This window comes from Nelumbo nucifera, chromosome 5 (assembly GCF_055504915.1).
Source record: "Nelumbo nucifera cultivar China Antique chromosome 5, China Antique-T2T, whole genome shotgun sequence".
In the NCBI taxonomy this organism is placed as follows: Eukaryota; Viridiplantae; Streptophyta; class Magnoliopsida; order Proteales; family Nelumbonaceae; genus Nelumbo; species Nelumbo nucifera.
Genome location: NC_142653.1, coordinates 19,151,591 through 19,178,922, shown reverse-complemented (window position 1 = coordinate 19,178,922; position 27,332 = coordinate 19,151,591). Strand labels below are relative to the sequence as shown.

Below are 27,332 nucleotides of genomic sequence, written 5' to 3'. Positions count from 1 at the left end.
ATCTTAATCAGATTGGACGGGGTCAGATCTACATCTGATCTAGTCATTAAGTAAATGCATGTCTTAAGATGTGAATCTGGCATGATTGGATCGACTTTTGAGCTTTTAGAGTCCATTGATAGTCCCTGGTTAGTATCAACACATTGAGTTGGTCTATGGTTGACCTTAGTGTGAAAATAATCCTGCATGTACAGTGCAACTGTGCAAATACAAGGGTTATGAATACAAAATACATGGTATTACATTATACATACTGAACCCAAGGCTGTGTTTGGTTGCAATGCAATTTTATTTGTATTAGTACAAATGCATGGGAGTACAAATGAAGAAAATGCAAATTCTCATTTAATTTTGTTACCTTATTCTATTTCATGTCTTAATTTACTTTATTTTTACTGCAATCAAACAAAATAAACTAAAATTTAAAACAAAAATAGGTCAGAATTTACAATCAAACCATTTGCATTGCCATAGTTTTGCATCAATACAAATTTATTTGCACTGCAGCCAAACACAGCCCAAGTGTTTTTTCATTGATACACATATCATAATTGTTTCTGAGCTATTTGTGATTGTTTTTATGATTTTCAATTCTTAAAACAGTATTTATGGAATTTTATATGGTTAATTATTACATAAAATTTTAGAAGATAATTTGTCATTTCCATAAATACTTGTTAAAAGTTTTCTAATGATTTGAATAAGATTGTTTTCTGAGATGCTCTAGACTGCCTTGGAAGAGCAGGCAAATTGGTTTCAAGAACCACTGTGAGTTCATGTCCAACATGCACAATTTTTGCTACTTTTTGGCATAAAACAAAACAGGAAAAAAAAAAAACATAATGCATGTCATTGATGGTAGGGTACACATCAATCTTTTTCTAGTACAAATTTGAATCTATCAAAATGTTCTTGAACTTGTGGTTTCAAAAACATGCTTTTTACTTGTGTTTCCATACTATATTTTACAAATACAAGATAGAGATTCTAATTGAATGGATATTAGCTGTTTTTTTTTTTATTTATACCTTAATTATCCATAATTTAATAATTGATATAGCATTGAATATAACAGAATGATGAAACAAGATTCCTGTAACCGACCCATATGATTGAGATGAGACTTAGATGGATTCATATAGCAATTGTACCTTCGTCCCAAATTCATTTAGGCTGTGTTTAGTTTGAAGGAAAAAGTAAGGAAAGGTAGAGATTTGTAAAGGTTTTCCTTTCTTTTCTTTTCTCTACTTTTTCCTTCAAACCAAACATAGCATTAAAATTTTAAACATGAGACTTAGATGATCATGATGATGAATTGTACCTTCGTCCCAAATTCATTTAAAGTTTTAAACATGAGTTGGCGGGACCCGTATAAGCTTTAATGTAGCAATCGTAAGAGATTGATAGGAGATTTTGGTTTATTATGTCTACCATACGCGAAATATTAATTGTTCATAATTTCATATTAGATTATCAGGTTACAGGCTTACTGCTCAAAGCTGGGCTTGCGCTGGAGTCAGGTTTTTGGGTTGGGCCTCTGTTGTCTCTAACCCGCTTTAGTCCAAGTTGCACCGCCCCTGAAGAGTAGGATTAAGAGTATAATCGTAAGTGGGAACGTCCTGTAACTTTGCCCTCCCAAACGGAAATCGGATTCAGTCCTCCCAAACGTGGGGCTTGACGCTTGAGACTTGAGAGAGAACGTTGGTTGTGCCACACAAATCTCAATCATCTGTCCGTTCATTGAGCATCCATAATAGAAAAGCTCGTATCTACGACAGAAGATCTTACATCCATTGATACCACCTATTTTAAGACGGTGTCCCACGAGATACCAAAATCTTCAGTCTTCACTGCATGTTTCCTTCCTCAAATTTCGCGGGGAAACATCAGCTCCCTCCCTCTACTGTGTCTCTGTTCTGTACACGCACACGCACACGCGCCCGCGTCAGTGTGCGGGAGGCAAATGTCCGGTGCGTTAGATAGAGGACAGTGGCAATGGGAGAACGCGACGGCAGGTGCTGTTGCTGGATTCGCCACTGTAGCTGCTCTGTATCCCCTCGACGTCGTCCGTACAAGGTTTCAAGGTTTATTACCTCTTGCTTACCTTTATGTTTTAATTTGTAGTTTGAATTTACTCATGAGGATTCGTGTTCCAATTCTGTGAGTTCGTGATCGATGTTCTCACTTCCTTTTTTCCCCCTGTTGATTGTTTAATTAATTATTAGTTAACGATGGCCAAGTCACCGGACTGCCACTATACAAGAATACTGGACATGCAATCTTCACGATAGCTCGAACGGAGGTTAGTTCTTTTCCCTGTTTTGCATTTTTCCGTTATCTCCCTTCTTGATTTTAGGGTTTATGTAAGCCTTCCGTATTCAGGTTTGGTTATTTATACTGAATTCAGTTAGATAAACATATAAATCCTAGATATTTCAGCTTGTTGTCAATGAATTGTAAGATCGCATCCTTAATCAAATTTGAGTTCACGTTTGCCAAGTACAAGGGCATCAAATAATCTTGCTGTACCTCAAATTATTTTTAGTGTTCTTAGTCACCCAAGTGATAAATACCTAAGTGGCTCTACTTTGGAAATCTATGTTAAGCATTATATAACCGAATTCTCTTTTTTCTGAACATGATGTCTTATAAATTGTTGGAAAGTGGAAATACTCAGGTAAACATTACTACTTTGGTCCATAGGGAGTCGAATGCTAGGGCTGCTTACATCTAAAATTATTGCATGCAAGACCTTTTGATGTTTATAGTTTAAAGTCAAGCTATATCTTGCATTTTCAAGCAATTGCAATTTTACCTGGTCAATATTTAAAGACAAACAGCGTAGAGGTTTTTGCATTAGATAATTTAGATGCATTAAGTGCTAACTTATTCACGTGAAAATTGAAAAGTAGAATGAAACGTGATAAAGATTTAACAGTTGAGTTAGACTGAACCTTAGCCATCAATGTTAAGATTAACACAACTATTGATTTTAGAGAAAAAGATTAGGCAATAAATGGCTAAAAGGGCAGCCCAGTGCATGAGGTTGTCATTCTTTAATAAAGATTAATAAATAATCAAAGGCTGGGCTAGCCAAGATAAAATCTGAGCCATTAAAGCTGGGTTTATTATAGAGATTGAGTTGCCAAAGGAGTTCTCTCAATGTCATCTATAGTAAAAATAGAATTTCCCGCTGCAAGGTACCCCTGAATCTAACTTCTCAACAAGATCCTTTTTTTTTTTTGTTTCCTAGATTTCTAGCCTTATTGCTTTCTACTTCTTGGATTTTTAGAATTTTTTCCTCCATAGTAGCAGTTAAGAGCTATTAGTGTTCATTTTCAATCAATGGAGTTCAATGCTTTCTTTGTAATTAACAAGTATTCTGTTGTGACCAGTGGTACATTGTGATTTAGTTAATTATAGCATTGAATCTATTTGGTTAACATTACTTTCTATCACTAATGCTATTTGGAATTAGTTTGGTTATTGAACCTATCCTGAGAAGAACCCCAACTTCTCAACGTTAACTGCTTGATACTCAAATGACAGTGATTGAAAGCTTTCTTGGCTACATGTTTGAAGATTAGAATTGGAACTATTACTGATTAAAGGCTTATGGGTTCCCAGGTTGACCACATTAAGGATTAGTTGCACCCACATGACTTGACACTGACCTGAAATGAATCCTGATCAAAGGCTCATGGGGGTCTAGGTCAACCAGACCAAGGATTAGTTATGTCCACATTACTTGGCATATGACCCCACCTAATTTTTTTGGTTAATATCAAGGTTCAAAGTATTGACACGTATCAGCCCATATTGGCCGATACGTATCGTTCTGGGACCTCTCCGATACGCCCCTACAGTGGGTGTGTCGGGGTCTGACCGGTTCAGGGGGTGGAGGAGCTCTAAACCGGCCCCCTTGAACCGGTTTTGAAAAAGATAAAAAAAGTAAAAAAAAAAGGTATCGATTTGCTCGATACGCCCCTACCGGCGTATCGGGCGTATCGATATTTTGAACAATGGTTAACATTATATTTTTTTATCAAAAATAGTTGTTGATTGGATTTTGTGATAGTGTCACGTGATCACCACCTCTGCAGGCATTGGTAAGGCTATTGATCAAGGATAGAAGGATGAAAACTCCTTATCTAAGTCAATCATCACTTAATAAGGAGTTTGGGTAAATTATTTCAAGTTGGGTCTAGACAAAATAATTGGGGATGGACAATGCAGGTGAAGATGTTTAAATGCTTCAGGAACAGCAGGGGGAACTCTAGTAGTATGGAATTCCAATACTGTCACGATCAGTGACTCCATGGTTGGAAATTACTCGGTCTCCATTGAAGTTGTAGGGACAGGAGATTTCAAGGGGACAATTACTGGGGTGTATGGCCCAAATGATGATGCTGAAAGGCAGAACTTCTGGGAGGAGCTGGGCAGAATAAGGAGTAGGGGTAATATTCCCTGGTGTATAGGCGGAGATTTTAACATTATAAGATTCCCACAGGAGAAAAGTAGAGGTGTGAGAAGGACTACGGGGATGCGGTCTTTTGGTGAGTTTGTTTACAGACATGGTCTGGTGGACTTGCTGTTGTCTGGTGCTAAGTTCACTTGGACTAATAACCAAGGCGATCCTACTTTAGTTCAGCTTGACAGATTTTTGGTGTCAACGGAGTGGGAGGAAAGTTTCCCTAACTTGTTTCAGGAAGCCCTACCAAGACCTGTGTCTGATCATAGGCCTATTCTTCTTAGGGGGAGGGCCTGAGGAGGAAGCCAGGTCCTTTTTGGTTTGAACACTTGTGGTTTCAGGAGGCTGGGTTTGAAGAGAAGTTGAAGGAGTGGTGGTTATCTTTTGAGGTAGAAGGCTCAGGATCTCATATTCTTGCAAAGAAGCTACAGATGTTGAAAGAGAAAATTCTAGACTGGAAGAAAAACAATTTTAAGGCAGTAGAACTGGATAGGAAAGAAGAGCCGGTGAACCTATCTGAAGAAGAGAAGGCAGCTAGGACTGAGTTAAAATTGTGTTTTGACAAAGTAGCATATCAGGAAGAGATTAAATGGAGACAACGGGCTAAAATCTCTTGGCTGAAGGTGGGAGACAAAAATACAAAGTATTTCCATGCAGTGGCTAATTGTCGAAGAAGGGAGAATACTTTGAAGAAGCTGCAGGTGGGAGACAGGATTATTGAGGAGGAATCTTCTATTAAAAGGGAGGTGGTGAAATTCTTCAAGAACCTGTATAAGGAGGTGTGGCCGGTACGTCCAGGTCTGAATGGGAGCTTGTTTGAAGCTCTCTCCAACAATCAAAGAGAAGACTTAGAGAAACCTTTCTCAGAAGAGGAAGTTTGGGGGGTTATTAAAAGTCTAGAGGGAGAGAAGACCCCTGGACACAATGGGTTCACAATGCTATTCTTCAAGAAATGTTGGAGTTTCTGGTTGTATCTTACGTATCTATTTTAATAAAAGTGTTGTTATTGATCAAAAAAACAAAAAAGAAAAAAGAAATGTTGAAGTTTCATAAAGCCAGAGGTGATGAAGGCTATGTCGGATTTCCACGAAAGAGCATCCTTAGAGCATAGCTTAAATGCTACGTTTATAACTTTGATTCCAAAGGTTCAGAATCCGATGCGTATTTCTGATTATAGATCCATAAGTTTGGTAGGAGGTTTCTACAAAATTCTGGCGAAACCCCTTGCTAATAGAATGAGGAAGGTACTTCCTGAGATCATTTCAGAGGTGCAGGGGGCTTTCTTGCCCAGTCAACTATTACTGGAGGGTGTTCTTATTGCTAATGAGCTGGTAGACTCGAAGTTAAGGAGTGGCAGCAATGGGGTGGTATGCAAAATTGACTTAGAGAAGGCTTACGATCATGTAAACTGGAGGTTTCTTGACTTGGTGTTGCAGAAAATGAACTTTGGCCAGAAATGGAGAAGTTATGTCAGAGTGTGTATATCCACTGCTAAGTTTTCTGTACTTGTGAATGGGTCATCTTCTGGTTTCTTTAGAAGTTCGAGGGGTCTTCAACAGGAAGACCCCCTCTCTCCCTTGCTGTTTATCTGTGTGGTGGAGGCTTTAGCTAGATTAGCTAAAAGAGCTGCGGCTGAAGGTTGTGTGGAAGGTTTTAGAGTGGCAGAGGAAGGAACCGTGGTCCCTTTACTACAGTATGCAGATGATACTTTGTTCTTTGTTCAGGCAGAAAAGGAGCAGTTAAGTAATCTTCGGATGATTCTGGTTTGGTTCAAGGTGATCTCTGGATTACGGGTGAATTTTCAGAAAAGTGAAATTATCCCAGTTGGGGAGGTCAATAACATCCAGGATCTTGCTGTGGAGCTTGGGTGTAAAGTGGGAAAACTCCCTTTCAGGTTCCTGGGTCTTCCAGTTGGAGCAAAATGTCACTTCAAATCCATTTGGGACCCAGTGATTGAAAGGATAGAGAATAAGTTGGGGGGTTGGAAGTCCAGGTATTTGTCCAAGGGAGTTAAGATTACTCTGTTGAAAAGTGTCCTAGCAAATCTACCTATCCACTTTTTATCTCTGTTTCCTTTCCCAACACAGGTGGCTGAAAGGATGGAAAAGCTAGAAAGGAAGTACCTTTGGTGTGGGAAGGATGGTGAACAAAAGATCTATCAGGTTAAGTGGGATTCCATATGCAAACCTGTCTCAGCAGGGGGGTTTAGGAGTGAGAAATTTTAGGCAGGTAAATACTGCTCTCCTAGGTAGATGGTTGTGGCTCTTTAATTCTAGCCCCCAAGCTCTCTGGAGGCGGATAATTGCGGAAAAGTTTGAAACTAGAAACTATGGATGGGACCCTGGACCTGCACCCTCGCCTGCTGGCTGCTCAGTTTGGAAAGGAATTGAGAAGGTTTATCCTCATTTTATCCAAGGGATTAGGCTAAATTTAGGGGATGGCAAGAGGATTAGTTTCTGGCGAGACACCTGGTGCAATGGTGCCTCCCTAATGGAGACTGTCCCGTCGCTATTTCTTAGTTTCTGGCAAGAGTATTAGTTTCTTATGGGTGCTGTTGATGGTCTTCTGTGCACATGGCCAAACCAACTTAGTCTACTTTCTTTCATTTTATTACCTATTGGAGTTACTCTAGGTTCCTTCAAATGACTTCATTTCTGATCCTATCCTTTCTAGTTTTTCCATTCATCCATCTTAGCATATGCATTTCTACCACATTCATATTTTGGACATGTTTCTTGACTTCCCAACACCCTGCTCCGTATAGCATGGCTGGCCTTACAACTGTTTTATAGTATTTTCCTTTTAATCTAAGTGATGTTTGCCTATCACATAGAACTCTGGATGCACCCCTCCATTTTGGCCATCCTTCTCTAATTCTATGTGCAACATTCTCCTCAATCTCTCCACTGTTTGTTATATTTATCCAAAAAAAAAACTCTCCTTTGTTATGGATTATTGAACCAAGGTACTAGAGAAGGTCACATTTCCAATCCTAAGTGTACCTGGTTTGCACTCCCATCATCATTAAATTTTCATATCATCTTTTGAAGTTTTCAAACTACAATTTACCAATTATTGCCTAGTTAACGTGTTGGACTGTTGGATTCTGTGGCTCATAATATGCCAATGCATGTTTCAGGGGTTGAAGGGGCTCTATGCAGGTTTCTACCCAGCGGTTCTTGGCTCAACCGTTTCTTGGGGTTTATATTTCCTCTTGTAAGTGCTTTTTGGTGCTTTTGAGTTTCTAGAGTGATCTAGGATTATATACCTTATACAATTATTACGATCTCATTAGTTTAGCCATCAAGAGAAAGTGGGATATTCAATTGAATTTCTATGCAACCTATTGCTAATCATTATTTATTGTTTGCTGGGTGCCTTTTTTTCAATGGGTGACTCCCTTTTCCACATTACTTGTATATTCCTTTACCTATTTGTCTGTGCATTGAGTTTAAAACAAGTTGGTGCGTGGATCGCAAGCAACTTATTGTGATAATCATGGAACAAATTTGAGTCAGCAGGCTTTTGAATGTTTATGATCAAATCATTGAAGAAATTTATATGAGAATTCCATGGAAAGGAGATATTCTTGTGGTTAGAATACTTAACATGTGATTCTTGCTTGAATCTTGTGCATAGCTGCACCTGATGTTCATCCTATAATTTACATGATAAGTCCCAAACCATTTTAAAGAACAGTTAATCGATTGTTCCAAATTATTCTATTTTGTAGGTTCATTTTAGTCCATTAGGAATTTTTCTCTGGTTTATGGTTAAAACTAAATAAATTGAATGGTAAGCTATTTTGCACTTTGATTTTCTAATTTGATTTCTCTGAGGATGTAAAAGACCTGGGTGCTATTATTTCATTATTTCTAGTTCATAACTTAGGCTTTTTCCTCTGTAGTTATAATAATGCTAAACAGAGGTACTCTAAAGGCAGTGGGGAGAAGCTTAGTGCTGGTCTTCATCTTGTTTCAGCTGCAGAAGCAGGTGCTTTGGTTAGTACTTCAACTGCTTGTGGAATGAATTGGCAGGATTCCCTTGGATTCCCCTATTCAAACAAGGGATGTTTTCAGTTTTTCTCGTGTGGTATCAAAATTCTTGTCTACTTTAGCTAAGCAGCTGAAATCTGCTATTGAATGCCTGATGGGCTGCTTTTTTTTCTACCCTATGTACTATATCTTTGGAGTTGACTAATGTTGTAAGTAGCATATTTTGAGTCCCATATTTGTATGGCTTTGTCAGGTCTGTTTATGCACAAATCCAATTTGGCTTGTTAAAACAAGGTTGCAACTTCAGAATCCTCTTCACCAAACTCGACCATATTCTGGGTTTCATGGTATGCCCCACACTTTATGTTTAGCACTTTAGCTTGATAAAGCTACATATTTCCACATACATATGTGATATATGCGTATTTGTTTGTTTACATGCACAATTCTTAGAAATTTATTAAAGAGGAGAACTGGGTCATTGAGACATCAGAAACATCAAACTGTTTTTCTTGGTAATTACATGGTTTCTGCTGTAAAGAGAACTGGGTCATTCCCATCACCAAGTTGTATAAACTGTTTCCTATCTGAAATTTAAATAAAATACATGCTTACTGATATATATATATATATATATATAAAACATGGCTTCTGCTAAAAAAAATTGGAGGTTGAGTAGCATTGATTATTTGTGGATAGCATAATTTTGATTGATAAAATGAGGGCCAGTGAAGCTTAAATGGTATGCCCATTTAAAATGAAAAAGAAAAACTACTAGGTTTATGTAGCACAAAAGAAGGCTCTTTCTTTAACAGAAGATGTGGGTTTAGTTCGTTCATAATAGTAGAATAGGATGGCTTATTTTAGGGATGATGAAGGAAGTAGGTGGTTGCTTTTTTTTTTTCTTTTGTTTTTATTTCGAAGATTGATTGTACTTTGAGTGTGGTGAAAGCCCTTCACCGATCTTGTAATCATTTTAATTTAATGGAACTTTACTATTATTTACTATACAAAATGGGGTACTAGAAATAATTCTTAAAAAACACAAATGGATCAATTATCAAGTCGCCGCCAAAGATTGCAACATTGCCGTTGTTGTACCAGAAAAACTTTTTTTCTTCTTTCATGGTTTATTTCTCTTTTCTCCACTATTTGCATCAATTGTTTTGGGTATTGAGACATGGAAGAACCAAACCTCATTAGTCTAAAACCATCACAAAGTAAAGGTAAAAAAGAAGAACAAAAAAACAAAAAGTTCTAATGCCCAACAGTATTATGGGCTATCGTCAATTGGTTAATGTCTAATTCTTGTGGCACATGCCCTCTCATGTCAGATGCTTTAAGAACCATACTGAAAGAAGAAGGATGGCGTGCACTTTACAAGGGACTTGGGCCTGGCCTTTTGCTTGTAAGCTCTCTCTCTCTCTCTCTCTAATGATAAGTACTAGCATGAATCATGTTACATGACATTTGGCATATACATTCTGCTTCAGTTCAAGTATATAAGCCTTTATATATTGACAACTATGATGCTCCTTGAGTGGTGTATCCCTTTGCTGCATTGCAACCATATTTTCCTGTAATTGATGCTAAAGTTGGAGATACTTTATGGATACTCATGTCAAGAAAACACAGATGGGAATGCTATGGAGTCTAGATATAAAAGATGCATGGATTCAGGAATAATAGAAGCATGCTAAGTGATTCATGTCCAAGAAAGATGGGGGAATCATACCCCTAGTAAATTGAAGTTTAGGAAGTTTTGAAGTTGGAACTTGGACAAAGTGCACCTGGAAAAATGGGCCTTAAGTGTAATAACTTGCTAGTTGTTACATTGTTTCTACCTTTCTTGTTGTTAGTTTCCTCTTTGGATACTATTTCCATTCTAGTACAAGGGTGCATTGTGGCCACATGACCCTAAAATATGTCATGTAATAAATATGGCTTCTTCATTTTTCCTATGTTAGAGAAATCTATTATTGCTTTAAATGCCCCTTGGGTTTTCCTTTGACTTTCCTTTTCCTTGTCGTTCTCACTAATTGATGTAAAACAATAAACATGGATTTACTTCAGATGGCTATAATTAAATCTTGAGGAATAGATCTAGGCCTGGAAAAAATCAAGAAAACAAATAGCAAATTGATTATGGAACCTTGGGGTAGGGGGGTGTCCTTCGTTGCCAGGATGTGCAGTGTGCTCAAATGGATTTCCAGATAGATCAGTTTCCTTTCTGGCAGTTTATCCAGAAGGGAGTCAAGTGTCAGAAGACTCAGAACATGCTTTGTACTAGGGGACCACCGTACTGAGGTAATTCATTTATTGCTTTAAATGATATTTCTTGATACGAATTTTCAGATTTGGAGGCTGTTCTCTACTACCAAACCCTTTAGGAGCAGGCTTGTGATTTGTTTTTTACATCAATAAATAAATCCTACTTGACTTTGCTACTGATCCATAAAACAAAAAATGCAAAAGAAACTGGGAAACCAATTTGACCAAGCAGATGTTGAAACAATTTTATATTTAGTATTTGCAGTGGACCTGACCTCATTGATCAAGGTTCATATGGGTTTTTGAAAGAAAATGAATGCTTTCTAGTGGAAAAAAGACAATCGTAACCTGAAGGTGTCAGCAAGCTTGCTGGTAAAGTCTTTAGCTGGTTGTAGTGGAGACCTGGGATTGATTCCTGTCTTCACCTGGGTTGGGGAGCTAGGGGTTTGGGGGAGGGCTACCCCCTGTTGTGTAGCCCATTTACCTACCCCTCCCCTAAAAATAATAATAATAATAATAAATCCATGAAAAATCTTTTCTCTTAGTTTACAAGAATCTTGTATTCCTTATTGCCTCTAGTGGTGCAACTGACTGTCATTTTTATTGTTTCAGCAGGTTTCTCATGGTGCCATTCAGTTTACTGCTTATGAGGAGCTTCGTAAAGCTGTTATTAATTTTAAGAGTAAAGGAGGAACAAAGAAACATGCCACTGGTGATAAATTGTTGGTAAATCTTCTTTTTGATCAATGATTTATTGGTGGATATTCACAAGTTTAGTTTAGACTACACCATAATTTGAATTTCATACCAATGAATGAAGACCTGGTGCAAATTTGAGCTTCTAGGAGGCCAAGAAAATCAAGAACCTAGGTTCAGATAGTAGGGAAAAAGTTATTTTTTTGGTTTCTTTCCTGATCATTCTATAAGAAAAGATTGATCTTAGATAGAATGGAAGAGGAGGAACTAAACTGCTGAATCCACTTAAGAGTGGAACGAAAGTTGTTCTTCAAGTATTTATGGTTTGGTGCTGATTTCAAGCTTGAAGGTGTTGAACCTGTCTCTAGGTACCAACTTGATTAGATTTTATGCTTCTATCTTTATTCTAGGTGGTTGGGTAATGGCTGTTCTTTAATATTATGTACATCAATTTAGTCTTCTCGTCGCTCACTCTTATCTTCTCTTCATCACAAACAAAAAGGGCAGCCCAGTGCATGAGAGGCTCCTGCCAATGTGGAGTCTGGGGAGGGACAGATTTATGCAGCCTTACCCCTGCACATACGGAGAGGTTGTTTCCAAGATTTGAACCCTGGTCATCCAGGTCACAATGGAGCAACCCAGCCATTGCACCAAGGCCCACCATCTTCTCTTCATTACAAACTGTTTCCCTTAGGCTATGTTTAGTTTGAAGGAAAATGTAGGGAAAGGAAAGGAAAGGTAGGGAGACCTTTACAAATCTTTTATGATTTCCCTGTTTTTCCCTTCCTTTCCCTACCTTTTCCTTCAAACCAAACATAGCCTTAATTTCTTTATACTGCTTGACCCCTATTGGCTGTTAAATTTAAGCAGTGTTAAATTAACAAGATAAGCACTTTGTGAGCCTAATTCCAGCTGGATCAAACTCCTTAGAACTGCCCCAATTAGCTGCTGTTTTAGGTGGGTCTGGAATAACTTGTGATAGAAGTTCATTATCCCTTTCCAATAAGATTATTCTAGGTGCTTGGGTAATGGCCGTTTTTTAATATTATGTACATCAATTTAGTCTTTTCATCTCTCACTCTTATCTTTATTCTGTTTGACACCTATTGGCTGTTAAGCTTAAGCAGTGTTAAACTAACAAGGTAAGTGCTTTGGGTGGGTCTGGCATTACTTGTGATAGAAGTTCATTATCCCTCTCCAATAACATTATCCATGCATCACAGAAATATCCCTAAAATCTCAGTCAAAAGACAGCTTCCCAAGAGCCCTCTGCTTGAACTAACTACCCTGCAAATAAGAGAATTGATTCCTAGCACCCTATACCTTCATCTTTTTCATGATAATAGATTATAAACAAGGTTCAAAGTATCGATATGCCCCTGTGTATCGACAGGGGTGTATCAGTACTAAAAACCAAGCGCTCAATGTTTTTTTTAGTTTTTTTTTTCAAAATTTGATTTTTAGAGATGTTTGTAAGTGTTTTTTATTGAAATAAATGGGGGTCCCGAAACACCTGTAAATAGGTGTATCGAGACCAAAAGATACGATACGATACGCCCCGTCTCGGGCGTATCGTATCAATACTTTGAACCTTGATTATAAATTTCTGGCACAATTTCCTGCTCCTTATGTTTAGCAAACAACTCTTCTGATTGAAAGTTGTCTGAAAAATGTTTTAAAAACCAACTTGGAAATGGAATTGTTTTCCCCTTTGGTTTCCGGGTCAGCGGTTCAACTGTTCAGATCGAATGGGTTGACCCGCAATTCCATAAATAAGTTAATAAATATATATATACATAAATAATATTTAAAAATAGAGTTAAATGTTTTACAGTTTTAGTGCCGGGGTGACAGGAGAGAGAGAGAGAGAGACCGAAGAGAAGCATCTCAAATTCTGAAACAGAAAAGTATTGAAAAATAATAGCAGGGTTTGTTGAGATGACAATATTGTCATCTTTTTTGTAAATTTTGAAAAAAAAAATGAAGTTGATTTGATGAGATATGACAATGGTGATAGTTTTTCAAATAAAAAATTATATTTGATTTAATTTAAGTGAGCTCATGAACTGCAGCCCAGGTCAAATGTTTCAATGGTTTGACCATCTGGGTCAGTGATTCTTTGACCAAATCAACAGGTTTTTGTTTTTTGTTTTTTGTTTTTTTGTGAAAAAGTGATCTGTGTGATGAGAGAAACCAGTAATGTGACTGGTTCTCAGGTCAAACAGTCTGACTGCCTGGGTCAATGGCATTTTTAGGACCATGGCCTGAACTTCATTGGGGTAAGCTTCACTTGTAACCACATTAGTAAGCAAAAATAATTACCTTGTAACCTGTGGATGTGGGTTTAGTATTATCCTCTGATGAACATATTAGATATAGATTTCAGATTTCACAAGAAATTAAGCCTGGCTTATATTTGCTGCTGCTGCTGCTGCTGATGTGGACCCTGAAATCCAGTGCCATGTTTGAAAACTGTTTCCTTGGTTGCATGTTAAGCTGAAATATCGTACACCTACAACTGAATGACTAAAGTTATGGATGAGTAATTGAATATGATGGCTTTCCAAACTTCTAGACTTCTAGTTAAGCATTTACTGTTCGATCTATTCTATGTGTTGAATAAGTCAAATATTTATTTGTTTTCACAGAACTCAGTTGATTATGCTGTTCTGGGGGCATCATCTAAACTTGCTGCCATTCTTCTGACATACCCATATCTGGTCAGCAATCTGTTTGTGTACAACTATACAATGGTCATGTTCAGTGTAACAAATGAGTAACTCACCTTTTCTTCATTTATGTCAGGTCATTCGAGCACGACTACAGGTAATCAAATGTCCTTCCTTTCTATATCAGTTAATTTATTTATGGTAAGTAGGAGAGCATGTTGTGAACTGGTAGGTTCAAGATGACAACCCAATACCATTATTTGACCTTAAAAGTTCTCTTGTCACTGCATGTCTTGTTTTTTGTTTTTCAAAAGTAACTGCATATATTGTTTGCTTCTCTCTCTATTCTCGAGGTGTGCATTTGATAAGCATATCACTTGTTTTCTGCAGCAACGCCCTAGCAATGCTGGAATTCCTAGATATCTTGATAGCTGGCATGTTGTAAAGGAAACTGTACGGTTAGTTCTTTTCTTCCTCGAGTTAACATCTTATTAATCTATCTTGTTGCTCTTTGATAGATAAAAGAAGATATTTTTACCACAAGTGGGATGGAGTTTCATCTAATCCATGGTTGGATTGACAACACCTGGAGATAGAAATTGGACGACCTAAATGGTGTGACAGAAGTTAATTATCTGGGCTAAGATCTCCTTTCTCACACACAGACCCAGAGATGAATGTGCACGTGTTATACATGCCTGCACGCATACTATTTTCCACTCCAATTTATCTGTTTGTTTTCCATGTCATGTTTATACTTAGGAATTAAGTTTCCGCCCCGACTGTCGTGACCCAAAAGGAGTTTCCTTTGTTTAAGAGAGTGAAACCTTAGTGGCGTCATGCAACTCCTGTTCCATTTTTAGTGACAAAGTGATTTGATTGTTCATTATTTTTAAAGGCTTGCAATTTTTATGTCATTTGGTGTGTCTGAACCAGAACCAAGCAGGTCACAAACCCCGCTACAGTGCAGTTTTGACCTGTCTGTGGCTTGCGAAGCAATCAAGCAAATATAAAAAATTTTTGGAAAACCCAAACTGGACCATTAAGTCATCCATGGATGCGAAGACAGACCTTTTCAGGAGGAAATGGAGTTTTATTTGTGTGTTTATTTTGTTGTTGTTCTAGTACTCTAAATTCAACAATTTTACGTTGCATCAATAAAGAATATTAAATGTTACATTAGCCAGTCGTCACCATTATATTCTCTTTACCTCACTTTTTCTAATACTATTTTTCCCTTGACCATGCAGGTTTGAGGGGCTACGTGGGTTTTACAAGGGTATCACATCGCATCTACTTAAAAACGTCCCTGCTTCCTCTATAACATTTGTTGTTTACGAGAATGTCCTTAACCTACTAAGACCGTCAAGAGAGAACAAGTGAAAAGCTCTTTTTCTGTATTCCTCACTAAAAAATTTTGGTAGTAGTTGCAGATTATAATATCTAATTATTTATCAAGAAAAATTAATTGATATCTTAATATATTACTTTTCAGTCAGCAGTCATCTTAAGGGCGAAGGGTAATTTGTAAAAAGTCGGGGAATCCCTAAACCTTTAAAGCTATGTTTGGTTGGAAGGAAAAGGTAGGGAAAGGAAGGGAAAGACAGGGAAACTTATACAAGGTTTGTAAAGGTTTCTCTACCTTTCCTTTCCTTTCTCTGCATTTTTCTTCAAACCAAACATAGCCTAAATGTTCCACCACATTAAATATTATAACAGACAATATCGGAAGAGATTTGACCAATCAAAAATTTAGTTGCCAGGGAAAATGGCATTGCAGGAATTACGAAATAGAATTTCTTAAGAACATTTCCCCAAATTCCCCCTCCTGAAAAATGACCTTAAGGCTCAAACTGTAAGGCCCCCAAGTCGATCATTTTGATGTTTTTAGCTGGTTTCCAGATATTCACAGGCAATCAATGACTCAATATCCTAGGAAATAGCTGCGTTTGATTTCTGAGAAAAGGAGTGAAAAAATAAAGTAGTGGGTATTGGGTAATGCCTTTGGTCCGACTTTCATGGCAATCAAAAATTTAGTTGTCAAGGAAAATGGCATTGCAGGAACCACGAAATAGAATTTCTTAAGAACATTTCCCCAAATTCCCTCCTGAAAAATGACCCTAAGGCTCAAACTGTAAGGCCTCCAAGTCGATCATTTTGATGTTTTTAGCTGGTTTCCAGATATTCAAACAGGCAATCAATGATTCAATATCCTAGGAAATAGCTGCGTTTGATTTCTGAGAAAAGGAGTGAAAAAATAAAGTAGTGGGTATTGGGTAATGCCTTTGGTCCGACTTTCATGGCAATCAAAAATTTAGTTGTCATGGAAAATGGCATTGCAGGAATCACGAAATAGAATTTCTTAAGAACATTTCCCCAAATTCCCCCTCCTGAAAAATGACCCCAAGGCTCAAACAGTAAGGCCTCCAAGTCGATCATTTTGATGTTTTTAGCTGGTTTCCAGATATTCATACAGGCAATCAATGATTCAATATCCTAGGAAATAGCTGCGTTTGATTTCTGAGAAAAGGAGTGAAAAAATAAAGTAGTGGGTATTGGGTAATGCCTTTGGTCCGACCTTCATGGCAATCAAAAATTTAGTTGCCATGGAAAATGGCATTGCAGGAACCACGAAATAGAATTTCTTAAGAACATTTCCCCAAATTCCCCCTCCTGAAAAATGACCCCAAGGCTCAAACTGTAAGGCCTCCAAGTCGATCATTTTGATGTTTTTAGCTGGTTTCCAGATATTCAAACAGGCAATCAATGATTCAGTATCCTAGGAAATAGCTGCGTTTGATTTCTGAGAAAAGGAGTGAAAAAATAAAGTAGTGGGTATTGGGTAATGCCTTTGGTCCGACTTTCATGGCAATCAAAAATTTAGTTGTCATGGAAAATGGCATTGCAGGAATCACGAAATAGAATTTCTTAAGAACATTTCCCCAAATTCCCCCTCCTGAAAAATGACCCTAAGGCTCAAACTGTAAGGCCTCCAAGTCGATCATTTTGATGTTTTTAGCTGGTTTCCAGATATTCATACAGGCAATCAATGATTCAATATCCTAGGAAATAGCTGCGTTTGATTTCTGAGAAAAGGAGTGAAAAAATAAAGTAGTGGGTATTGGGTAATGCCTTTGGTCCGACCTTCATGGCAATCAAAAATTTAGTTGCCATGGAAAATGGCATTGCAGGAACCACGAAATAGAATTTCTTAAGAACATTTCCCCAAATTCCCCCTCCTGAAAAATGACCCCAAGGCTCAAACTGTAAGGCCTCCAAGTCGATCATTTTGATGTTTTTAGCTGGTTTCCAGATATTCAAACAGGCAATCAATGATTCAGTATCCTAGGAAATAGCTGCGTTTGATTTCTGAGAAAAGGAGTGAAAAAATATAGTGGGTATTGGGTAATGCCTTTTGTCCAACTATGGTACTGAAAAGGCTTGATGATACCTGAGAGTTACAAACAATCAACCACGGGTATTGTAGAGGTGGTAATCGATCAACTGGTACTCATCAAATTTGGTCAAAGTTCTTCCAGTATCATATCCCTCAGGCATCTTGGATATATCTGTGAGCCCGTGCCCTTAAAATTAAGGCATTTTCAGAAATCAAATACAGCCTTATGCCCTTTGTATTTTCGTCCAATCAAACAGAAAAACATAAGGAACGCAATCTGATATTGAGATAAGTGGTTGTAGTTTAGTTAACCTTTCTAACCTATGGTAAGTACTCTGATTCTCAAGCCCAAACATTCATACAAACGTTGTTAAAGAATCATTAGTTGATACATCCGAGAGGTGTTTTTTCGGTAAGGATACATCCAAGAGTGTTTAACACGTCAAAAACGAAGGCATCATTTCTACTGACAAGACACTCATTTGGCAGGACATGCAGCTGCAAGCTTTTCTATAGGAATCATACAATGGTAAGGAAGCTGGATCATGTACAAGAAGGAAAAAAAATCCATGTAATAATACAAACATGCATTTTCCAGATTAATGCAGTTTGGAATTCTGGAATAAAAAATTAGTAGACTTCATGACCTCCCTAAATCCGCATACTGGTCTCCATGGTTTGGATCATATTGGCAATTCTTGCGTGGCCAAGAAACCTTCTGGCAAATGATTTAAAATAGACCAGTAATCTGGTCTCACGTACTCTGTTAAAGCAGCATCAGCAGTCAACTGTCAGTTCACCATAGCCAGTCCTTTAGTGTATTGGGGTAATTTGAAAGTCCTGACAGATTAAGTTGTATATTACTATTTTAAGCACAAATAGGTTAGATTCGTTAGAATGACTTCAGGAATTTATTCTGAAAGTAAAATCACCAGAGTGCCGGTGCCTATGTTCAAGGTTCTTGATATCTTGCTAATTCAGCACTAGTGTTATTGTTCATTAAAACATTGCTACATCTGTCTCCTCATGTAAAAAGTGCCTACATAGTGGCTATTTCGGGAGATCGGATTCAGTGCTCACAAGACCGCACTCAAACTGTTCTCACAGCCTTTTACAGCCGTGCATTGGGAATATTTCCGTACTTATATGCTTTTTTTTCATGGGGAGATATTCCCAATGCATGGCTGCAAGGGACTGTGCGAACAGTGTGAGCATGGTCTTGTGAGGACCAAATCAAGTTTCCTATTTCGGCTTATTACCGCAAAAGGTAAAAAGCAGAAACCAAAGCAGCTATAAGTAATTCCTAGTTAATTGTGGGATGATAACCCCTTTGGCACATGGCTGCTTGTGGCAACTTTCCAAAGAGTATAGATCTCCTCCCAACAAAAAACATTCCAACATGATCTGTGTCAGCATATCTCATACATGGTGGGTCCCAGTCTTATGGCAAGATGTGCAGACACAGATCATGCTGGAAGCATGTTGAGACAGTTTTTGTTCGGAGGACTGAGGAGATTCCAACTCTTTTCCAAAGCCAATCAACTAGCCTATAGAATAGAACAAAGCAATTCAAGCATAGTTCTTAGTAGAAGGATACTCACCACGCAAACAAGTCAATTATCTTGATTTGAGTCATCCTCTGCCTCAACTGGCTTTCCAAATTTCCTCAGTGCAAGAGAATATATTGTTTTTCTTTTGACTGATGTTCCCTCAGATACCAATTTCACTGCCTAAACAACCAAATTATAAGAGAGGAAAAGAAAAGTCGCCCCCTAACAAGCATGCTAGTATTACATTAGAAAAAAAGATGGCTAAATCAGATGAAACTGTATGACTCAGATAAAGATCACCAAATGAAAAACAAAACTATATTTAATAAAGAACATTTTACGTGGAGTGTTTGGTTATATTATTGAAAAAATATTTCAAGAGTAACTAGCTTCATTAAAAAGAACCATGCTTTACCATCAAAAGCTATGCTCATTCAGCTAGAACAATAATACAAACAGGAGGTTTGTAGGGCTGCCAATGGCCCAGATCCAGTTCGTATAACCTGGATATGAGCTTGATCCTAATAATAATTTGGGTATGAATTGAATCCTATCCTATCTATTAAATTTGGTTGGAATAGGAGCAAATTCATATATCATATCATTAATCAAATAAGCAAAATTGATCTGGATAAAACATTATTAATAAAATTGAACTGGAAATGGCTCTACATTTATTATTAAATGAGTTACAAATAAGCTGGTCCCCATTGCCGCTTGTTAGACATTGTGGAAAGGGCGCAACAGGATAATCTTTGAGGGTGCAGTGATGCCAAGGGAAGCTATAGTGGACAAGATTGAGAGGTGTCAATGTCATTGCTTGGGCTGGCTGCCATGAGTTTCAGAATTTGAAATATATAGTCACTTTAAATACAATTGAACCAAGTCATCTTTATGATCTTTTTGTGCCTTGATTAGATTTTTTGAAGCCAGGGCTGTTTTTTGTCCATATTTCTTTTCTCTTCATGAACAGCCTCATCTACTCTTGTACATGCTCTGAGGGAAGCTCACCCTCCTTTTGAATACAATCTTACACCTTTCTTAAAAAGTGAATAATTTCCAAGAGGCTTGTAGTTAAACACATTAGTAAAAAATAAGATGGTAAAATCAACTTTATACAAGTTACTTGTGTGCAAATAACATAGATATGGTAATGTTAGGTTGTAATGGGGAGGATCCATATTTGGTCCAATTATATTTGAGATTTGCAATTGGCATCAAATTGGATTAGGGATTTAGATTTAGGCAGTCAAATACTGATGGCATCCCCAAGTCCGATCAACTTCAAAATGATTTATGCTATTTCAACATCATTTCTGAAAGAGATGCTTAAATGTAAAATCCAGAACCTAAATGGCACATTTGATTATAACGCCTCCAGTTTATAAAGACCTATATGGTTTTAAGTAATGTAATTATCAGGAACTACCCCAATTTATGCCCATGATTTGTAACCAAAAAAAAATACACACAAAGTAAAAAAATAAATAAATTTAATAAGCCAAAAGACTTGATTACCGTGGAAAGGCTATGGCCATGGGAGATCAGATCTCTCAGTTCACACTCCAGTTGAGCTTCTGATGGAGCTTCAACAATTGATTTAGCCTTTCCTTCAATCAAGAGTGTGATTTCTCCCTTTGGTTGGTGAGTTGAGAATGCCGCTTTTGCTTCCCCTAAAGTGCCCTGCCAAAACTGGGGCATTATCTCTATTAGTTCAAGAACCACATAAAAGGAATATTTGTCATTGCAATATATGTGATGTGAACCAATCCATAGGAGATGGACCTCTAACTCATTGAAGCATTTGAAATAGCATGTCAAGCTTGCTAGACTAAGGACCCAAGGATCTTCAAATAGTGCAGGAAAATTCATTGATTTGACCAATAATGTTGATAAAGAACTTCAACTAATACTACAAAACATGTTTCCTCACACTTTTCAGATGAAGTTTCTTCAAACTACTTTAGGCTTATGATTAATGACTGAAATCTCCACTAAGCTCAACTCAGCCTTAATTTTATTTAGGTTGGCTATATATTGTCTTGGTTGAAAGCTTTTATATGGCTTCCAACCTGACACAACTATTTAGGGTTGGCTATATAGATGCTAAAACATTTTTTTCTTGCTCATGCATGGATACTGCTCCATGCATCATCTAGCTGTACAGCCTGTTCAAGGTTAGTTCTAGAACTAGCGAAGTGCACCTAATTTGCAATAAAAGATATCTGGCTCTCTTAAACTTGTATCATCCTAGGATCTTACAATATAGAGAATGTTAGATACATGTCAAATTATCTCAACAAACCACCAAACCCAAAAGAATGACTGAGGATGGTTAAAATAAAATAAATAAGCTCCATAATAAATCCGTCTATCATGGAGGTATCATATGAGATATAGGAAGAACTGCACTTCACGATAGAACATCAGTAAAAATATTTAATAGATGATGGCATTCAAATCTGTAATAAACAGACAAAACACAAGAAATGGGGGACCACATTTACCTCTTCATGAAGTTTTGTGATCTCTCGAGCTATGACACATTGTCTGCAGTGCAAAAATCCAAAAGAGGCCATCATCATAAATTCTTAGTTGTGCATCTCTTACTGATATTGATTGCAAGAATATGTCATAGTTGCACATGTAGTAACAAGTTCAGGGAAAAAGAAACAAAAATTTTTGTGCTGTTTATCCCCTTATCGCTCTTTCATTCTTTTCATTGAAACCTGTTTTGGAACAGCCTGAAATTATAGAATCTAAATATTACAAGACAATATCAAACGCATGGAGATCTGTCAGGGTAACTCAAAAATAACCATATCTCCAACCCTTAGGCTGTGTTTGGTTTGAAGGAAAAAGTAGGGAAAGGTAGGGAAACTTTTACAAACCTTGTATAGGTTTCCCTGCCTTTCCCTACCTTTTCCTTCAAACCAAACATAGCCTTAGTTACAATTCATCAAAAAAACATAGCCTTAGTTAAAGTAAAGGAGTGTAATTCCATTTTGTGCTTTCGCATGCTGAGGAAATGCCTTTATGGTTGTCTTGTTTTTGTATTGTTTCTGCAATCCAGTTAGACCAGTGACCAGTCTAACAAGTTAAGCCACCTAAAAGATTTTTAGATGGTTATGGTTTTCCAGACCAATTACCAAGTCTCTAAAATACTATATAGCCAGATCCTGTCACTAGACAAAAGGTTGCTCATAATTGCAAGTTTGCAAATGGATACTTATGAACTTGGTGATATCTATATTAAAAAATACCAAATTTAATATCCAATATGGCAAATATGAACCATGGACAAATATAGCTGGTTCATGATACATCCAGAGAAATTTTAGGTTAATTATGCATGAATTTTATGTGAGGGTGGGCCTTGGTCCTGGGTGACCAGGGTGCAAATCTTGGAAACAGCCTCCCTGTGTATCTGCAGGAGTAAGGCTGCATACATCTGTCCCTCCCCAGACCCTGCATTGGCGGGAGCCTTGTGCACTGGGCTTCCCTATGCATGAATCTTTTGCATAAAAATGTGATTATGTGTATTTGATCAGGAAAAATTCAATTTGAAGTATTGATAAAAAAATTCAATTTGAAGTATATAAAAAGATAATTCAAAACTTTTGGAGGTTTTGATAAAAAAAAAAAAAAAACCAATTTGAAGTATTGATCAGCAAGGCCTCACATTTTACCTTGAGTCACTGAAGAATGAAGAGGTTTCTTCAAGAAATTGATGAAGCTTGTGTGGAGGAACAAAGAATATCTGTGTTGCAGTTTCATCAGCACAAACCTGCAGTTTCTCTCTTCTTGATCTAGCTTGCTTAGGAAGAAATCCAACTGCAGCAGTAAATGTGAAAAAGGTCATCAAAAAGAGTTTTATTAATAGTGCCTCTGGGAAATTTGACAGTGCCCAATATAAGAGTCAAGTTCCTGAACATATCACCAAATTTAAATCCATCAGTGTCCAAACCCGAGGCAGACAGAGCTGCTATACAAGCAGAAGGCCCAGGGATAGGAATAACAGGAATTTTCTCATTTATACATAACTTTACCTGCACCAAGTGGAAGAATTTATTTTCAGAAAAGTAGTCACAATAAATGAACTTTCCAAGTTCCAATTTCACTCATTAACTAACATGTAAGGCACTGCAAGATCCAACAAAAAATAGAAGAGTGCAGTGCAAGCAATTTCAAGTTTGTACTACAATATTACCTTGAGGAAATTTAGAACCTAACAGATACTCACCAGTTCTGTACCAGGGTCACTGATACCTGGTGACCCGGCATCACTGATCAGTGCCACGACATCACCCTGTTGCAACCTCCTCAATATTGTTTTTTCTCGTTGAGATTCATTGAATTTATGATAACTCAGCTGAAAACCTAAAAACTGCTATTAGAAGAAATTCAAAGCTATATAAACGACCATTCAATTACATAAAATAAGTCACATGAGTACTTACAAGGGGGGTCTTAATATTGTAGTGCTGAAGCAACTTTCCTGAATGTCTTGTGTCCTCTGAAAGTATAACATCCGCTGATCTTAAGATGCGCAGAGCACTGCATCAGTGGTTTAGCATGGGTAAGGAAATGACAGTCAGAAAAACAAGACAATTTATTAAGTTATTATGTTTAAACTTCTTCGATCATATCTTTTTCCCCTGATAAAGAGATGTTATTGATGAAAAATCAAGAGAATAGATACAAGAAATCATTCATATAGGCTAGAGACCAGCTTGATACTCCAAATATCAACAAACCAATGTTTTAAAACACAGAGGCATGACACGAGGCATTCCACTACCTAGAGGCATGAGGCGTAGTTCAGAATGTAAGAGGTGTAAGCCTCCCGAACACAAGGAGGCACAAGCCTCCTTAAGAGGAGGGGGGTCAAAAGGAAGAAGGAAGAGGAAGAGGAGGAGGAGGAAGAAGAAGAAGAAGGGGGGATCTCATTTTTTTCTTTACTTTTAATAAAAACCTTTTATATTAAGAAGAATAAAGATGCACAACACTAGTTGAAGGGGCCGGGGGCAGACCAATTTCTTTCCCCTTATCTTTTCTTCCCTTCCCTTTCCTTTTCTCTCTTTTTTTTCTTCTCTTTCTTTTTCTTTCCCTTCCCTTTCTTTTCCTTTCCTTTCCTTTCCTTTTTTCTTTTTTCTTTTTTTTTCAGTCTTTTTATATGAGGTGTGCATGAGGCATACACCTCTAGCACGCCTCATGAAAAAAGCACATGAGGCATACGCCTCAGAGGTGTCAGCACCTCTGGCATACGCCTCAGTGCGTTTTGGGAGCACCTCGCCTGGAGGCACGCCTCCCACGCCTTTTAAAACACTGCAACAAATAGAAGACTCCATGAATATGCAGCAAAGCCATTAGTCCACCCTCTGGAGATAAGACCTAAATGTGTTTCATCCCTACTAGTTCCCTGTTCCCTATCTAACTAATAAATCTGCCAGGGACTTAGCAGACCTTCTAAAGGAGGCCTTCAAGCTGTGGATGCTAAAGACTGCACCTCCCTCATAGTGTGGGGATATAAACAAGGGATTACATTACTCCCCCTCGTCCACTTCATTACAACTTGAGAATCCACTTCAATTTTCAATCTGTTATAACCCATTAATACCACTATTTGCAGTCCTTGAAGCAAAAATATTAGTGTAACCTTACTTGAATTTCCATTGCCATTATGAGTTGAATATACAATCAACATCTAACCATCATGATCCCTTAGTGCCCTTTCTTATACCCGAATTTTGAGGATTACCAAAGATATGTCAATCAAAATTAAGTTTCACGGAATTAAATGGAGTGGTGACTAAGATGGAATACTTTGCACTCATCTAGTACTAGTAGATGAAGCAACAACATGCTGCCAACCCCTTACATCATCATCCATGCTGATGCCCCCAAATACTTCCCTTGACTGGATCTAGTGAACCATTCTGCTATAATGATTTAAGTAATGGCTACTTTAGTGATCATTTTGTTATCAAATATTTCAGTCTCTTTCTTCCCATATTGACCATAAAACTACAGCTCTAAGGCATCTCTAATATAATCTTTTTCCTCCAAGAAAATGAACAAAGGCCTGAGGAAGTTGTAAATAGTAACTGGACGCACCGACCAGACACCAAATAAAGAAAATAAATGCTCTTGAATTAGCTAAAAAAGAGCATGAGGTTAGCAAATGGAAAGTGAATTTACAACCATCCTTTAGAGAATGTCTTTTCTTTTCTTTGGAACATCTTTTCTTATGTTTGTTAGGAAAATAGTATCTTAGATCCCTATCAGATAATGAGATGGGAATAGTAATATCCTTCATCCATAAATCTGTCCAACAAATTGACATATACCTGTAAGGAAAGAATTTCAGATGTAAGACTAATGATTTTTTTTTAAGTTTGTCTTTATGCATACATGCATGTTGAAAGTACATACATATTATTTATGCAAATATTATTGTGGCCAATAAGATAACTAACAAGTAAATAATAAACATATCTGACACTTGGTAAAAATTTCCCACATTCCATAAATACAAAATATACCGTAAGGTAATGTCTTCAAGGTTGCCAATTGGTGTTGCTACAAGGTATAAACCAGACTTCAGAGGGCTCTGCAAGAACATTATTCCATACCAGCATCACTTAAATTGAAAACTACAATAAAATAAAATGTACAAAAAATAGTAACTCATGCATCAAATATGCTCAGCAAGAGATGGATGCCAAGTACTACAAACCTATTAGGCCACATAAGTATCAAGTAAAGATCAATTTCAAGAAAAGAAAACCTCCTTTTGAACTTTGCAAATGCAAATATAAATGTCAGAAAGGACTACATTGAAGCTCCATCAATATGGAGAACATTGATAGTTTGAGACTCATGGTAGGTCCATCTATCAAATTATCTTCTTTGTATCATTGTGCTTAAATTCATAAAAACGACCAATAAATAGTGTTTCATTTGAAGGGATGTAACCAATAGCTTCCATTTTTTTATAGGTTGTCAAGTTATCTGTATGAATGAAACTTTACTTGACTAAATTTAGAACTGAATGGCATTTGGTTGCATTTTATCAAGCTCTTACATCATATCCCTGATCTATTCCTGGCCTACCAAGTGTTTCAAAGAGAAGGTAAATCTTCTGGAACTGGGTAGGCTTTACTATTTATTGGTGTATTGTGTATATGGAAGAAATGAAATAAAAGAATCTTTAAAGAGAGAACCGCTGTTATGGGCAGAATTGAATGCCTCGTCTACTTTTGGGAATCCATATAGAGGAGTTATAGGATTGAACTTCAACTTTTGTAATGACTGGAGAAGTATTATTTTTGAGCATCCAAGGCATGAAAAATTGTATGTAATGTATATGTGGCATTGCTAGTAGGCCATGTAGATTTTGTATAGGAGTCTTTGGTACTCTCTTATCCTTTCTCGTTAATGAAATCACACTATATATTAAAAAAAAACAGAGCTAAGTGACTTCCAATTTAATTTTCTAACAAAATATGTAAATAGTTTTCTAGGATCACATGAGTATTGAGAAGAAAACAAAATTCCAACTAAGGACTCAATGTGTTCCAAGTGCAGCGCATGTATTGAATCAGAAACATTGCTTGGAGTTCATGAAATAATTCAGATACCCGCAAAGATGGAGAATATGAATAAAGATAAGTATCTCACCCCTTTTGAGGTTTCATCTGAGCTAAGTACGGTGGTTTCCGTGGGGTTTTGCGAACTCGAACAGAAGGATAAGACGCCATTTCTACGGTACAGAATAGAAAAGTAAAGGAGAGGGAGAGGCATGGAAGTTGCTACTGTTACATCATAAACGAGGTTGGGAAATCTCGAACGCCATAAGAGAACAGTTGGAGCCAAAGGAAACACCCGTGGAACTCGGAGGATGAGCATCGCCATTTCCTTCTCTCTTTCTCTCTCTCTCTCTCTCACATGCACACAGTATTTGTTCAATGTGCGCTGAAGTGGCGCGGGCACGGATTAAGGGGTGAACTTGGATCGGGCGAACCTAACCCAACCAGGCCCAGCCCAAAGTAGGTCCCTGGCCGAGATTTGATTTGTCAGTTGTCACCCCTAGGCCGATGCCCGGCCAGGAGGCCCAGGACTCACTTTCAGGGTTCAGCATTGAGATGTGGTTTGGTTGAGATCCACCAAGGCACCGACACCATAATACCATGTCGCGACCCAAATTAGTATAATAATCGCATTAAGCATGTAATAGGCACCCTCTGATTTGCCACGTTTTCACTCTCCTTGTCCATATTA

General features: G+C 37.5%; 2 protein-coding genes across 10 annotated transcripts; one reads left to right on the top strand and one right to left on the bottom strand.

Annotated features, from left to right (window-relative positions):
* Positions 1-1,610: 1,610 nt before the first annotated feature.
* Positions 1,611-15,600, top strand: FOLT1 (folate transporter 1). Of its 6 annotated transcripts, none has more exons than XM_010256394.3 (11): positions 1,625-2,084; positions 2,226-2,302; positions 7,611-7,687; positions 8,379-8,472; positions 8,720-8,813; positions 9,801-9,874; positions 11,353-11,463; positions 14,082-14,153; positions 14,239-14,259; positions 14,493-14,560; positions 15,353-15,600. In XM_010256394.3, exons 1-11 carry the CDS (start codon positions 1,964-1,966, stop codon positions 15,483-15,485), a joined length of 942 nt encoding a protein of 313 aa, XP_010254696.1. In that variant the 5' UTR covers positions 1,625-1,963; the 3' UTR covers positions 15,486-15,600. The 6 variants fall into 6 exon arrangements, 4 of the variants coding, with proteins under 4 accessions (XP_088744081.1, XP_088744080.1, XP_010254696.1 ...); XM_010256393.3 differs by having other exon boundaries at positions 11,350-11,463; XR_016076322.1 differs by lacking the exons at positions 14,493-14,560; positions 15,353-15,600 and adding an exon at positions 13,813-13,965 and having other exon boundaries at positions 1,611-2,084; positions 11,353-11,459; positions 14,239-14,257.
* A 2,380-nt stretch (positions 15,601-17,980) lies between these two features.
* On the bottom strand, positions 17,981-27,058 carry LOC104595599 (Tetrapyrrole (Corrin/Porphyrin) Methylase). 4 transcript variants are annotated; one of them, XM_088886984.1, is made up of 10 exons: positions 26,733-27,058; positions 25,595-25,662; positions 23,510-23,606; positions 23,293-23,421; positions 22,990-23,098; positions 22,739-22,883; positions 21,557-21,599; positions 20,568-20,732; positions 19,101-19,229; positions 17,981-18,262 (listed from the first exon to the last, which is right to left on the bottom strand). In XM_088886984.1, the coding sequence occupies exons 1-9, from the start codon at positions 26,964-26,966 to the stop codon at positions 19,113-19,115; spliced, it is 1,107 nt and encodes a 368-aa protein (XP_088743110.1). In that variant the 5' UTR covers positions 26,967-27,058; the 3' UTR covers positions 17,981-18,262; positions 19,101-19,112. The 4 variants fall into 4 exon arrangements, with proteins under 4 accessions (XP_088743110.1, XP_010254692.1, XP_010254691.1 ...); XM_010256390.3 differs by having other exon boundaries at positions 17,981-18,339; positions 20,568-20,741; positions 26,733-27,042; XM_010256389.3 differs by having other exon boundaries at positions 20,568-20,741; positions 26,733-27,040.
* Between the last annotated feature and the right edge of the window lie 274 nt (positions 27,059-27,332).

What these genes read in the sequence shown, in the direction of transcription:
- FOLT1 (XM_010256393.3), top strand. Translation starts at nt 1,964, where the DNA reads ATGTCCGGTGCGTTAGATAGAGGACAGTGGCAATGGGAGAACGCGACG. An exon ending in TCACGATAGCTCGAACGGAG is followed by an intron (nt 2,303 to 7,610) that starts GTTAGTTCTTTT and finishes TGCATGTTTCAG; the next exon opens with GGGTTGAAGGGGCTCTATGC. An exon ending in ACCATATTCTGGGTTTCATG is followed by an intron (nt 8,814 to 9,800) that starts GTATGCCCCACA and finishes CTCTCATGTCAG; the next exon opens with ATGCTTTAAGAACCATACTG.
- LOC104595599 (XM_010256390.3), bottom strand. Translation starts at nt 26,966, where the DNA reads ATGGCGATGCTCATCCTCCGAGTTCCACGGGTGTTTCCTTTGGCTCCA. An exon ending in ACAATATTAAGACCCCCCTT is followed by an intron (nt 23,422 to 23,509) that starts GTAAGTACTCAT and finishes TTAGGTTTTCAG; the next exon opens with CTGAGTTATCATAAATTCAA. An exon ending in TCACAAAACTTCATGAAGAG is followed by an intron (nt 20,742 to 21,556) that starts GTAAATGTGGTC and finishes ATAATGCCCCAG; the next exon opens with TTTTGGCAGGGCACTTTAGG.